The following is a 14,959-nucleotide window of genomic DNA, read 5'->3' on the forward strand; positions in this document are numbered from 1 at the left end:
AACACATATATGATATACATACATACTATACGGATTATTATTACTCTTATAATTATTATTATTGTATTGAAGGAAAAATATAAGAACATTAAACAGAATAAACACGAACAGTTTGTTGTTTGTGACATTTTATTTAAGACGCTTGGGCGAGCGAAAAGTTTTATAAACAATTCAAAATGCTTTAGACAAAAGGCTCAATGGTGAATTCTACAACAGAACAGGGCGTGGTTAACTCAAAAGCCTGCAGCACGCTGGGATGCAAGACGCCTATCTTGCCAATGGTGACGCTGTTGTACATGATGTTAGCGCAACGTCCTGGGAAGTAACTGGGATCTGTCGGTGCGAAAAATTAAGAATGAGTGATGTGTGTATAGCAATGCTTTGAACGCTTACCCTCGGTAGCTTCCAGATAATAACCCTTTTCAGCGCCGCCTGTCTTCCAGGGCACCGCCAGCAGTTGCATGACACGATCCAGCAGACCATGCACCACCTCAAAACCAGCGCTCTTGTTGCAATTAACAGCACACAGACGACGCTCGTTACGCGCTCCAACCTCAGTGTTCTCATCGGATATGACCACATCGCTAATCTCAAACAATTTCAGAGGCAGCGGCATCTTGCGATTGGCCACCAACGTTTTCAGCAGTCCCGACACCAAAGTGGTGCGCACTACCTGAAACTCCAATGTCTTGGGATTGCCAATATGCACGGCGGGCAAGCCATCAATGTCTTTGTTCATTTTGCGTGCAATGTCGTCACGTGAGCAGAGCGTAAAAGTAAGCGCCTCGGTGAAGCCAGCCTGGGCCACCTGCTCACGCAGCTGCTCCGTCAACTTGTTCAATGGAAACTGCTTGGCAATCTGCATAAAAGCTGGCAGTGACTTTTTAATGTTGTTATAGCCAAAGGCAATAGCAATGTCCTCGTAAATGTCACAGGCGTGTATAACATCATGACGAGTGGGCGGAATCTTTACACAAAGCGTATCGTTGTCCTTTGCATCCAATTGAGCCTCCAAGTACATGCGCGTCAGCATATCGGCCAGCTTGGCAGCCGGCTCATTGATGCCAATATAGGCATTGGCTTTCTGCACTGAAATGCGCTCTTCATGCACCGCCAGCTCGGGATAGGAAACAGTAGTGCCATCGGGCTGCACCACATTGCATGGCTCAACCGTAAACTTTTGTGCACAATGCTCGGAGAACAGGCATACAATTGTGTCCAGCACCACTTTAGCCTTGGTCAAATCCGTGGCAGTGCATTCGATGAAAACATTTTTGGTTGCCAGCGTTATCTTTGAATGGTCGCCGTTGATGATGGGCGGCAGCGACAGCACCACACGCTTGGCATCATAGATAACCGGGTAGACAGGTGAGTCGCGTATAATAGGCAAATATTGCTTAAGCTGAGCATGCGTTGAATAAAAGTCCATGAGTTGAGCGCCGTTTAGCTCTTGGCTTTGGTTAAGCGGCGCAAATTTAATTTGTTCCGGTGCTAAAGCTTCATAGCTAAAGGGACCTTGTATGGTGTCCAAGTCGTGGGTGCCAATGGCCACCAGTGTACGCTTGCGGCAAATGTTCTGATGCAGCTTGTCCTGCAGATCAATGAAGCTATTATAGGACTCTGGCGTAAATGTAACATTTCGTAGTACAGCAGCCACAGCATGTGGACGAATTTGAGCCGTTGAAGGCGCAATTTTCAACACCTGTCGTTGCTTTGGCTCAACCAATTCGAATTTGGGCGGCTTTATTCTAAAAACAATTGTTTATTAAACACGCAAGTATTTGTTAGTGCTGCTACTTACTTGCCCTGGAATACCAGTAGTCCAGTAACAAGACCTTCCAAGCACAATAGGTCATAGCGATTAGCTGGTATATCAATTCTGTAGATGATCTCCTCGCTTGCATCTGCGGCTGCCGCTACATCGCCCTGCTCCTTCGTTAACATCTGCTTCTCCGTTGTCTACAACATTTTAAGTAAGCATAAGCAATCGCTTAATCAATATTTAAAGTGCCCTACTCACCACTTCATCCAGCTCCAAGCCGAAGGCGAAGCACAGCTCCTGAAACTCGTCATCGGCTAAGCAAAAGGGGTAAACATGACAATAAGCATACACGTGGATGGAAATGTGCTTCAATTTGGCCTCTTTTACTTACTGTAGCTCTTGCCCAGTGCATTGAAGAGCAGATCACGTTTTACTCCAATCGTTGGCATGTTCTTGTGCTTTCAGCAATGTTAGACGGTGCTTAAATGTAAATAATAATTTAATTTATTGAAGCAAATGTTTTAATTTCGTACAGCCACCATAGGTGCGAGCGAGAGAAAACGATGTCGAGCCTATGTTATCGATATTGCTGCGAAGCGCAATCGCTCCTCATACTAACGATAAAAAACATCCGGCATAGCTACAAATCGAGCTTGGCGGGCTTTTAGTTTTTGAGTTTATTAAGAAATATTAACGCTACATATTGTAAGCATGCAAATATAATGCCAAATGCTGCTACTATCTTTGAACCTTTAATGTGAGTTATCCGTGTGTATCTGGAAGTAACCAACGTAATGTCGGTATGTACTTCTGTCTTCTGAAAAGAAATGTGTGAACTAAATACTCAAGTACTGGTTGCGTTGTTTGCTACTTACTTGCCCAGGAGCACCAGTATACCATCAACAAGAGTTTCAAAGTCCACCAGATTATAGCAATTATCCGGTATTTTAATCCTGTATATGATCTCCTCGCTGGCATCAGCCGTTGCCGCAACATCGTCCTGCTCCTTCATTAACATCTGCTTCTCAGACGTCTACAACATTTTAAACAGGGACCGCAAATAATTGTTATGAGTTTAAAAGTGCCCTACTCACCACGTCATACAGGTCCAGGCCGAGCATGGAGCACATCTGCTGAACTTCGACATCGGCTAAGTAAAGGGGGGTAGGTCAACATGATAAGAAAGCATAGACGTATCCATCCGGAAATGTGCTCGAATTTGGCTACTTTTACTTACTCAAGCTTTCGCCCACGGCATCGAAGAGCAGATCACGTTTTACTTCAATCGTTGTCATGTTCTTGTGCTTTCAGCAATTGTAAATAATAATTCATTTATAAAAGCAAATCATTTAATTTCGTACAAGCATCAGCGAGAGAAAACGATTTTTAGTCTATGTTATCGATATTGTAGTAAATAGCAATCGCTCCTCATACTGTCTAGCGATAAGTACAAACACGTACTATCATCCAGTATAACTAATAAGCTTCGCGCGCTTTGAGCTTGTTTAGTTTATAAAGAAAAATTAGCGTCATATATTGCAAACATGCAAATATAATGCCATATGCTGCGACTTTCTCTGCACCTTTTATGTAAGTTAACCATAATTTCTATTTAGTTGTAAAAAACGTAATGCCCACACACCAAGCATGTTGTTGTGCTGCTTATAAGGATTCCAAAATCTTCAGAAAAAAGCGTGTGCTGACCAGCAGCTGTCGTTGTCGCCTGGCGCTGGCTTATAATATGTCCTTAAACAAAATCGGAAGTAAAAAGCGTTTAAGGCCTGCGTTGCCCTTTTTTGTATGTATGTTATACAAGCAGTAAAAATAAGGTGTTTAGATTACCACTGCCCCCCATGCAGGCAGCTTGAGCAATTAAGCAGGCAACGCGACGGCAGCAAAGGAGCCTTATTTCGGCTTGGCAGACGCGCGTCAGACGAAGCGTGCATAAAAAACGTGGAAAGGGAAACAAAAAAGCTTGGAACGCGTGTGGCCAAAAGTTAATGAAGCGTTAAAAATCAACAAAGTAAAAAAAAAACTATGCTTCAGCTGAAAACAGTTATGTGCAGCATCTTGGCATTGAAAGTGATGTTCAAGGCTATGAAGAAATTAGTAATAATAATATGCTTAGTTCTGTTCTATTTTCCTCATAAATATGTATGAAATTAGGCGCTTCTTTATCATGCCAGGCTGAGAACCCAAAGGAATAATCAATTTAAAAACGCCTTCGACTGACCGACCGTTGTTGCATTTCTCATAAGCATGTCCTTGATATAGATATAGAGTTTATGTTTTGTTTGTTCAACCCTTGAAGAGATTGATTATTGTTTATATTTGTGCCGCTGTATATACGAATGCACTGCAAACAGACGCTACGCATTGTGGCTGACGCCAACGCCAACGCAGCATCCACACATATATTTGATTTGAATTGGGGCAATTAAAGTGCGGTACAGCCTTGCGGCTGAGTAGCTCTCATTCTATAGACAGGGACTCGTGTTAGAAGCAGGTCGCGACGATCGTATTCAACGCTGCTCTGCTGCTTACAATGGCAATTAACCCCTTCGTCCTTTTTGGCCTGGCCGCGAGGGCGTTAATTCAGACACGAGTTCTTGTTCAATTTATCAAATATGCGTACCAATTCCTGGAAACCCAAATAGAGTGATTATCAAGGCTATATACATAGCTATTCAAGCAAATAACAATATTGAAACTGAGTTTGTTTTCTATTCTTTTTATTGTCCTGTCGTTCTATTGTTATTGTTCTGTCGGCGTGCCCGTTTGTTATTATGCTAATGATGCTCAAGATTTGTATAATTGACTTTGAATTTAGTTTTTCAGATCGTAACTTTTGGTTCCCACAGACAATTCGCAAACACCTTTTACTAATTGGCCGTGTAGTTTGGATTTTTCACACATTTGCTCTAGTTACAATTATGTGGCACACCTCTCTTCCGGCTCGAAAATTGCAAAAAGGACAAGCAGCATCATTCATCATGCTGGTAATTAGTAAGTCAAGTCTAGACTCTGCTTCGAGTACCTGTAACTTGTAACTATGTAACTAGCTACTGTGTGTGGTCAGTTTTCTACAGAAGCTATGCATAAGAAAATATCAGTTTTCATAAAAAGCAATTGTCACCTCAGTGAGGACCTCCCTGATTTCATCTACACAAAAAACTGTCAATGATATCTAAGCTAAGCTGCTGTTGACTGCATTTGCTTATAACTGGCGAGTATATAAATATAATTTTATAAAATACATATATATCAAAACTCTCTCTCTCTCTCTTTCTTGATGTTGTGATCGCTTATCTGGTGCGCAATTTTTCAATTTCATGTTGATGTTTGAAAAATGGCCCAGCATCCATATCAGTTACAATTTACATTTTTACACCATTGCCAAAGGGCCTAAAGGCAAAAGGTAAACATATCAATTACCAACAATCGAGCCACGTTGACAGCGAGGACAGGCAACTACTACAAGTGTTGTCCTGGCTACGGCTACTGGCTGACCTTCCTAGAAAGTCATTTCTCACACGGCACTCTGGGATTTGTTTGTATTTAATTTCGATTTCGATCATTCGCACATTCCCAATGGCCAGTGTCCAGTGTCCAGACTAGGCGCTCAAGTGTCCCTTTTCAAATGGAGTGTTTTGCCAAGTGTGTTTTTAGTTTGAAATAAGCAACATGCAGCGACGTAGACACACATTTGATCGTTCAGGTGCTAACAACTAACAGCACCTATGGGAAATTATATGTATTAAAATAAACGGCAAACCTTGAAACCGTTTGAAACTCGCTTCAAATGCGCTGCATATATTTAACAAAGGGCATATAGACTGCAAGAACCTGCAGACTATATAGATCAAATGCACATTTATAGCAAAAGGGTATTATTTGGATGCGAAGCTCTTAAGCGCGGCTCATTTACCAGCCATAGTTACCCCAATTTTGTATCGTCTTCAAAAATAAAACGGTCTGGCCGCCTGCCCAAAAACTGAATTGGTACCATAATCGGCAGCTACGACTCCACCTCCTGTATGCTGCTCCACGCGTAATGATAATGGCACAATCAGTATATATACCATATATATGTATATATATATATATATAAAAGCTAGGACGCGGCGTCGGCGCACGCGTGTCATTCTGAGCAACAATCAAAGTGATATGAAAATTGCATTTGGGTTCAACAGGTTCGTTGTGCTGCAAACTCCTTTTTGTTGTCTTGTTGTTTGCCCAAAGGTTAAACGTGCGAATTTTACCAATGGGCAGAGCGAGCTGCGAGGCTTCGAGGCCCTTGGGCCAGCTTTGATCAGCGGTCAATCAATGTGTTGCGTTTTCGGTGGTAAATTCGTAATCGTCTGACTTCTTAAGCTGCTGCTCCTGCTCCTGCATCGAATCGCGCGTACCGTACGCGAAATTTTTTGTATATATATATATGTATTTATTTATGCAGCTACAGCTACAGCTTCAGCTAATTAAATGTAATTTGGTACTTCCTTTTCAGCCGAAATAATACATATAAATAGTATCTTTTAGTTTACATTTTATTTTGCCCGCTGCTAAGCCCCTTCTGGGCTCATTATTATAAATTTTCGTTTTCTTTTCAGCCCTAAGGTCACTTCACTTTACTATACTCTAAATAAATGTGTATGTTGTGCTCTTCGAGTTCAAAGGAATTCGAGTGCAATTGTTGCCAAGCGCGAATTCAGTGCAGCAACTTGTTAATTGTTTTCGTAGTGCTTTGGTGAGTGGAGAGGAGCGCGTGCACTTCAGTTTCCAGCGAAGCAACACTTTCCATTCAAGACCAATAAGCGCTGCATTGTGAAAATTGTCGGCCCATTCATGAACTGGCGGTGGTGCACCCAACTAGGGGAATTGCTAAGCAATTGTTGTTTGCCGCCTGCCGCCGCAAATTAGATGCTCAATTACCTTACTAAAAATTCCACAATAATTTGAGCACAGACTGCATAGACTAGGCTGGGAGTGAGTCACCCCTTTGAAAGTGAGTCTTGACCACGTGGTGCTTGGGTAGACGTAACCCGCTTCGCTTTCACATTCATTTTTCATAATTTTCTAAGGGCATATCCTTCCGTAAAATGTTCTCACACTTGGCCTGCTGTGTCGCGGATACGCCTGCCAAGACTCGGAAGTAGGTGCCTGCCTATTGTTGATCAACGCCGAGAGAGAAAAATCTTATTAAAAATTGTTATTTTTTCTTGTGGTCCTTTTTTACGTTTCGCTGCTGCTGCTGCTGCTGCTGTTATGTTTTTTTTTTTATTGCTTTAATCATTTTTATTTTGTGCGGCTTCCGTGCCACCTGTTATGTCTAAAGGTTGCCACAGCGTGTAGTAGGTGGAGCTCAACCGTGGTATCCTTGTAGCCACTTGTGTTTTCTTTGATTTTTCTCAAGTGATTGCGTAGTTTTCAACTTCTTTTGTTTTCATAAAATTTGTATAGATCATGGCCAGTTGATCTTTGTAAGAGAAAAAAAAGGTAACGTGGGATCAAGCGCATATCAAAATAGCAATCACAATTTGTCGATTATGATGCTTACTTCCGATTCCCAGAAAGAGAAAACTTTAGCATGAAATTAATTTTAATTAACAAACGCTTGTGCGTGTGTCTCTCTCGAATTTGAGCTGGCGCCAGCCTAGCAGTTGGCAAAAAGATCAGCAAAGATAGCCATCAAATATGTTGGCAAAACAATAAAAATTACAAAGACAGGCCGCTGCTTCAAAGTCAAACCGTGCGACAATAATTGTTACGCTCTTATCCCATCAACTGCCGATAAGCATCAGTATGCACATATTGTTATAGATTTTGAGTCCTGAGTCCTGGCAGGGCGTGCCCAAACAATGACACAGTGGGCAGCAGACTCGTAAAACAAAACACAGTAAACACTTACAACTCCGCCTGAGCTGAACTGAGAGCTAAGAGCGTGTGTATAATCTAGTTTTAATTTTCATGGGAATTTAACCCATGCTCAGTTGCATTTTTATTTGATTTGCGCTGCTATTTGTATAAAAAATTTTGCATTGGCTCCCATGTTTGCTTATTTGCTTTGATTTCCACTTGACTTTTTTCCTTGTTTGACTACAGCACACAGCGCGTTATTTTCATTGCTATTAATATTCGCTGCTCCCCGTTATGTTTGCATAGCCAAGTCAAACAGTTCGACTCTTGGACTTTTGCATATTTAATTGGTCTTTAATGAATTTTCAATTTCAATTTGACAATTGACAAAATGCCGCACACGAACGCGCCGTAGACCACCCGCCGCACTGAAATGAGTGAAGCCTGTACATGCAATCCAAGCATTCAGTTATCCTGGCACGCATATGCTAAGTAACTTTCTTTTAAATTGCTAATAAAATAAGTAACATACAAATTTTTCAATTTACTTGCAGCAAAAACAACACACAACAGTCGCAACTCAAATAAAACTGGGCTAAGTTAGTAAGTGTTCCAAGCCTACAAATTAACATGGACAACACTTTCACGGCCCAGAGGGACTTGCTAATGGGAGTCGTTGACGTGCGCCCACTTTTTACCAAGATGTGAATATGTTTTGCTCCTACAAGTTGCATATGCGGGTAAGTGTGGCAAGTTTACAATTTATGGGGCATATGACATTTATAATAAGCTATATAAATATAAGATTCACTTAGTGTATAGTATCTATATAACTATTTCTAGCAGGCAGTCTATTTGTTTCGCTACAAATACTTTAGAGAAAGTTAAATCTATTATCAATTTATGACTAAATTTAAAATTATTTAATCTATTTGGTATGTAATTGCAATAAATTAAACAAATTAATTAACATTTTTCTTCTGCATTCTTATTGAATTTCATAGATGTTGAGTTAATTCCTTTTATTAAATTTAATTTGAATTTATATGTTGTTTGCATTGATCTCAATTAATTCAAATTGAATTCATTCTTTTAATTCCTATTCAAACAGAATTCATACTTTGATTTCTAATTCAAATTGAAGGCAGTTTTGGACTTCAATTTCAGTCGATTTTATATAATTACTTATAGAATTACATCTTATTATTATTTTATTTATTTTTAAATGCTTTCATTTTTGCAAACTGCAGCATGTTAACTAATTTCTTTGTTGTTGAGTTAGTTTCCTTGCAATTTAATTGAAACGAAATTTATTAATTGAGAACTAATTCAAATTTCATGCATTCTTAGACTTCTAACTCAAATGCAGTTCTTAATACATTCTCTTACATAACTGAGAGTATTTAGCTGTCGTCTTATAAATTTGATTGTGGCATTCAGCTTTGTGGCATGCGCTTTCTGGAAGCTGTTGGCAAATTACTTGACAAAGTTTCAGACATGAAACGCATGCTCCGTTAGCTGAAGTATTGTTCATATTTAACCGCCCTATAAGTGGAGCTGGAGAGTTAAATGACAGACACGCAAAGCATGGGAATGAGCAAAACACGAGGATACATAGGACGTATGTTAATATATATGAGTATAGCCTGCAGCACGTGTGTGTGTGTTTGTGCGTTGTCAATATGCATAAAATTCAAATCAATATGCAAACGTTTCGTTGGCGGATGCCTCAACATCAGTCAGCAACGATAAAGCCAGAGCGAGAGATCGAACGAGAGGGTGATCCTGTTTACGATTGTCATTTCGAAGCTGCAGGTGTAACCGTAGGCGTCACTTGTGTGCAACTGTCACTTGTGTGCGCGCACTTGTTGTACACGTAAATTGCAACGACCACAAGGACAACAAAACACAAAGGACTGCTGCTAAGGGTTGCTTTACCTGTCGTTCTGGCCAATAAATTTGTTGTGTCTGCGCTTTGGTGCGGTTTGTTGTGTGACATTTTTATCTAATTGACAACGTTTTATTGCCTCGCTTCACTTGATCCTGGCGAGATAGAGCGACAAAGGCAGCAAATTCTTGAGGCGTGCTACTGTGCCGTGCCCATTGCCAATTGTTAGTACGGGTGGGCGATAGCGCAGATCAAAGAGCCAAGCGACTTTGTTATATCATAACGCATATGAATTCCAGCGAATCATTGCCAGGCCAAGACCACCAAGTGCGGCGCCAGCTAAATTCGCTTGTCATGTAGCAACCCTACAACTAAATTGTTCAGCCTCATCCGCTATATTAATAGTTATAGTCTAACTAGCCGTGAATTTAGTTAACGCTGTGCACGCTTATTAGACATGCCTGGCGTTTGAGCGTGTCCTTGGCCTGCTATCTTGTTAGGCAGCAATTGGGAAATTTGCCAGTGTGTAATAAATACAAGATTCGTTCATTGCGATAGCCCATGGGCAGTGGCATAGCGAATGGAACTGTCGGCGGCAAATTTGTAAGAGCAACCCAAGAGCAGGTAAAATGCAATCGATTGCGGGCCGAGCTGATTTAGATAAGATGAGCAGCACTTGGTGCGCATTTGCTGCTGACAAATGGTTTGAGTTGAGCTGTGTTTATGCTTAATATTTTTGCTTGTACTTTTGGCAAATTTTGCGGCGCTTAGTGGTTTGACTTAATCCTGTTTGTTGTTTGCATTTCCGCCCATGTTCCGGTTATACACTCAAGTCCATAATCATCTTGTTAACGGCTTTAGATTCTCATCTCGCATAGTGTGCAACTTTTCTATGCTGCGCAGCATTCGCCATTTTGCGCGAACTCAACTCAAGCGGCGCTAAACTCACCACAAACTCAACACGCCGCGCCATTGGCTGCATACAAACGGCACGTGCTGCTGGTGCAGCAACTCAAAGCGAGCGCTAGGCAACTGGTTTACCAGTCTGGGCACACACACACACACACTTGCATTGCCTGCTTGCTTGCTGTGGTGAATTCGCCGCTTTGCGTATAAATAGCGCTGGCAGGATAAGTCGCCAGTCAGAACTCTGCCAGCCAGCAAAGCAAACGTTACAGCTTCAGCTATACAAATTTAATACTGCGCTTCAACATGTCGTCCAGTGAGCTATATCGTTACTACTACAAGACCTCGGAGGACTTGCAGGGCTTCAAGTCGAGCGCTACGGAGCCGTTCTTCAATCCCATGGCTGCTTATAATCCAAGTGTAACACACTATCAATTCAATGGCCAGTCGTTGGCCAACTCCAGCAGCTACTTGTCTGCCAATGGCTTTATAAGCTTTGAGCAGGCCAGCTCCGATGGCTGGATCACCAGCTCGCCCGCCAGTCATCGCTCTGAAAGTCCCGAGTATGTTGATCTGAATACAATTTACAACAGCGCCGCTTGTCTGCCGCAGTCACAGCAGCAATTCTCGCTGCCACTGGAGCAGCAGCAACAACAACAACAACAACAACAACAGACGCCGCCAGCGCCGCCTGCTATTGAGCTTATGGGCTCATCCAATGTAGGCACCTGCAAAACTGTGCCCACAGCCACCAAAGCCAAGCGCAGCTACACGCGCAAACAGCAGCCCAGCCAAGTGGCTGCTCCAACTGCCACCGCCAGCGCTCCAACCACTGATGCTGCAATCTATAGCGATGACTTTCAAAACTTTGGCTTTGACAACTCCGCATTATTCGATGACAGCGTTGATGATGATGATGACATGATGCTGTTCGATGATGACTTCGATGGCGATTTGCTTGGCGATGGCGACAGCGAGGATGCAGCTAATAGCTCTGGTGCCGGCACTGGCAAGAAACGCCGCAACAAGCAAATCTCACCTGTAGTCAAACGCAAGCGTCGTCTGGCCGCCAATGCACGTGAGCGTCGCCGCATGCAGAATCTGAATCAAGCCTTTGATCGCCTGCGTCAGTATCTGCCCTGCCTGGGCAACGATCGTCAGCTGTCCAAGCATGAAACGCTGCAAATGGCGCAGACCTATATCTCAGCATTGGGCGATCTGCTGCGTTAAGTGCAGCAGCAGCCAAAGCAGTTGCAGCTATAAGCCAAACGTTGTACCTTTTCGTTGCCACCCCCCCGCCGCACCCCTCTTTAGTGTATATATTGTTCTCGAACTGCCAAGGCCCCAGTAGTAAATGAATTAAGTATTATGCCGCTTATTGTTTAGTTAAATTGTTTAAAATGGAAGACAATGTTTATGTTAATTTTGCTATAAGAAATATACAAATATAAAATATAACAAATATACAAATTAAACTTTATTCTTTATTGTTGCTCTTGTGAATTTCAAGCAGCATTTGCTTTCAACTTGTCTGCAAATCAATTGATTTTTAATAGTCTGACAAGTTATATACAAAATTTTGCTTTTGAACTATTTCTATGTTATGACTATTCATTAGTTTTGCTTGCATTAGTTGTACTATTTATATAAAACAGTTACTATTTAATTAGAGTTGAGTTGAGTTTCACTATTCGTCAACTTAGTTATCATTTTGTATATTTTGTTTATATAAACAAATTACTATTTAATTCGAACTTAAGTTTCTCTATTGATAATTCGTCAACTTAGTTGTCATTGGTTGAGTTGTAACTTTCGCTCTAACTTTTATTTATATAAAGCGCGTACTTTTTAATTAAAACTTGAGTTTCAAGAACTAACTGCTGACTGATCTGCAACTTTAGCCTGTTTAATCTTTAATCCTCAGTTCAGCTTTCATTACTTTTTCGGCGCTTCCTTTACTACCCTAACCCCAACGCCTTCATTTATCGCATTGATCACACACACACTCTGACACACACACATGCAGCAAGTGTGTATTGAATTTGTTATTATTATTATGTGGAGCAAGGTGATCGATTTGGCGCTTCGCGATCAATTTGTAGACAGTTCGAACGAAATTAGTCGCCGGCCGGCAGAACAAATACGTGAAAAGTGATCCCCTTTTTGCGGAATGGCAATAATTATACGCCTTGGCTACTACCAAACAGCCCAAGAGTGTGGCTGCCAAATTAAGTTAAGTGTGGGGCTGATCTGCTGTTTGTTTTGGTTTTCGGTTTTTTTTTTTGGCTGCGCAGGCGCCGAGTTCACAAATCGTTTAAGTCGAAGTTCGATTGATGAGCGTGGCTGGCGGATAAACGAACTAAGCTGACTTAAGCTGGCGTGGACTGTAGCAAATCCATTTCATTGAGCGCATCACTGGGCCATTCAATCAATTCGCAGATGCAAAAGCAATTTGTTGATAGCGGGCGACGAAACGCGAATCGCAGTGGGAATTGGGGCGCGTCTCTGCTTTTGTTTGTTTTTTTATAAACGGGCGTGTTTTTCAAAATTCACATAATTAGTTAGCGCGACTGCGCGAGAACCTTAAATTGTTAATGACTTAATTTAGAGCGCGGCTTTTTATAGTGCGGGTGTCGCCCCAGTCTATAGAGAAGCAACTGTGCCCAGCTGGCAATTATGAGAGACTCGAGCGTGGAGCGTTCGATATCCTGCGCTTGTTAGCGACAATTTACAGCTTTGTATGCTTCCGCACAAAGCGCTGCCGTCAATTTGTCAATTACACAAAATTGTTTAAGTCTCGACTCGCCACGATACCAAAATGTTAACAATAACAAGGATTTGCTGGTAGCAGCAGCTCTTCCTGCCAACTCGAGCAAGCAGCGTCTGCAGCTTTGCAGCTGCACAGATTCGCAGCTCAGATGCAAGCAAGTTGCAAATGCCCCTTTTGCCAATACAATTAGTTAGAATTCATGAATGGGAAGCCAAGCATGTGGATAAGGTTGCGACCCCAAGTCCAAGCCGCTGCAGAGCCAAGCAGCATCCAAGTGCGAGTCGGAGTCGAAGTCGAAGTCGGACTCTTGCATGTCTTTGTCAATTTATAGACAGCTTGCCTGAGCATTATTAACACGTATTATTATGCGAATTCAAGTTCGAGTTGCCTTTTGTCGGTTTTACCAGCAGCAGCAGCAGCAGCAGCAACAGTCGTAACCACAGAAGTAGCACGTAACAGAATTAATGCTCGACAAAATTTGTCATGTCGATAATTGGTGAGCTTTATTTTGAGGTTTTTGGGGTTTCCTTCGCTTTTTTATAATTTAGCTTAAGCTCGTAACTGCAACAAGCTTTAAACAAGTTAATGAGCTTTAACACCATCAATTTGTCACTTCTTATTAGCGTCCCCATAGGGTCATCGATAATCGGAGCCCAACGTATGCTGTCAGTTAAATTTATTATAGTTGGCTATAACAAGCAACAAGTTAGTAGCTGTTTGAAAAATATTTTAAACTCAACTAGATCTTTAACTTTTGTGTGTTTGCTCGCAGGCTCAAAATATTCTCATTGATCATAAAGACTACAAAATAATTTATATTTATTATTTACTTTTAATTGCAATTGTGTTGGGTATACATGCAGCTTAGGTAGCTAGCATAACAATAAAAAAAATTCTCATGGTTTTCAGTCCCTTTTTGCGGCTAGAACCGCAACAGTTTTCTTTTTATTTCACTCAAATTGTTTTACTATTTTCGGTTTGAAGTGCGGCGTAGTTTCCGTTTCCGCTGCATTTTATTTTGGCATTTGTTGTGTTAACATTTTACACAGATCCTTTAATTATTGCGCAATTATATGGCAAAGCCACAGAGAAATAAAAAATGTTAATAACAAAAAATGCATGCAACTGATTGATGTGAAAGCAATTCGAGCCTGCAACGCAATCTTTGTGGCCAACGCTCTAACTGTGTGTGTGGGCTCTTGGCCAAAAGTCAAAACGCAGCGCAACGTCAAATGATTGCAATTATTAAGCCATAAAACGAGCCGCGTTAAATGAGCAAAGTCTGTAATTAGCGACACCAAATCACGCCAGACACGCCCACGCATTGTGTGCGGCCCAAAAGAAAGGTCTTGGCCCTTGGACCGAAGCTGCCTGCAGTCTGTGGAAAGTCGCAACGAAACTCAACTCAATTAAGCAAAGTACACTTTGTTTTCTGTTTAAGGATATGTTTAGCCAAGCACCAAACAGCGGCAATAAGTCAAAGATTAGCTACGAGCTCTGGGACATCAATCAGCAGCAGCAGCTCCGATTACTGACTTAACTGTTATGCTGTTGGCTCGATCGGCAACGGGCAGGCAACTGATTTTAACCGTTACAGCTTGTCAAATAATTCGCACGGCCAATCGCTCGACTGGGCAACTCAATTAGCTGCTCATCCCACACAGTTGACTGACTTCAGCCTGCCCAAGTAGGTGGGCCCCATTCTGTGCTCCTTCGAGTATCTCACGCTGCAGCCAAAGAGCGATCGTCAGTGAAAGTGCAGCAAAAATCAAAGTCA

The 14,959-nt window shown here is 41.7% G+C and overlaps 3 protein-coding genes across 6 annotated transcripts; 1 reads left to right on the forward strand and 2 right to left on the reverse strand.

Moving 5' to 3' along the window:
* Positions 1 to 117: 117 nt before the first annotated feature.
* Positions 118 to 2,305, reverse strand: LOC108604469 (phenylalanine--tRNA ligase beta subunit). The gene is made up of 5 exons (XM_033293959.1): positions 2,154 to 2,305; positions 2,021 to 2,076; positions 1,802 to 1,959; positions 394 to 1,748; positions 118 to 333 (listed from the first exon to the last, which is right to left on the reverse strand). The coding sequence occupies exons 1-5, from the start codon at positions 2,209 to 2,211 to the stop codon at positions 182 to 184; spliced, it is 1,779 nt and encodes a 592-aa protein (XP_033149850.1). The 5' UTR covers positions 2,212 to 2,305; the 3' UTR covers positions 118 to 181.
* Positions 2,171 to 3,141, reverse strand: LOC117134620 (phenylalanine--tRNA ligase beta subunit-like). Of its 4 annotated transcripts, XM_033293961.1 has the most exons (5): positions 3,000 to 3,141; positions 2,857 to 2,912; positions 2,638 to 2,795; positions 2,513 to 2,579; positions 2,171 to 2,242 (listed from the first exon to the last, which is right to left on the reverse strand). In XM_033293961.1, the coding sequence occupies exons 1-4, from the start codon at positions 3,055 to 3,057 to the stop codon at positions 2,525 to 2,527; spliced, it is 327 nt and encodes a 108-aa protein (XP_033149852.1). In that variant the 5' UTR covers positions 3,058 to 3,141; the 3' UTR covers positions 2,171 to 2,242; positions 2,513 to 2,524. The 4 variants fall into 4 exon arrangements, with proteins under 4 accessions (XP_033149852.1, XP_033149853.1, XP_033149854.1 ...); XM_033293962.1 differs by lacking the exon at positions 2,171 to 2,242 and having other exon boundaries at positions 2,465 to 2,579; positions 2,860 to 2,912; XM_033293963.1 differs by lacking the exon at positions 2,171 to 2,242 and having other exon boundaries at positions 2,465 to 2,576.
* Positions 3,142 to 10,670: 7,529 nt separating this feature from the next.
* Positions 10,671 to 11,747, forward strand: LOC108604470 (protein atonal). The gene has a single exon (XM_017993955.2). It carries the CDS (start codon positions 10,719 to 10,721, stop codon positions 11,640 to 11,642), a length of 924 nt encoding a protein of 307 aa, XP_017849444.1. The 5' UTR covers positions 10,671 to 10,718; the 3' UTR covers positions 11,643 to 11,747.
* The last annotated feature ends 3,212 nt before the right edge of the window (positions 11,748 to 14,959 follow it).

Source organism: Drosophila busckii, chromosome 3R, assembly GCF_011750605.1.
Source record: "Drosophila busckii strain San Diego stock center, stock number 13000-0081.31 chromosome 3R, ASM1175060v1, whole genome shotgun sequence".
In the NCBI taxonomy this organism is placed as follows: Eukaryota; Metazoa; Arthropoda; class Insecta; order Diptera; family Drosophilidae; genus Drosophila; species Drosophila busckii.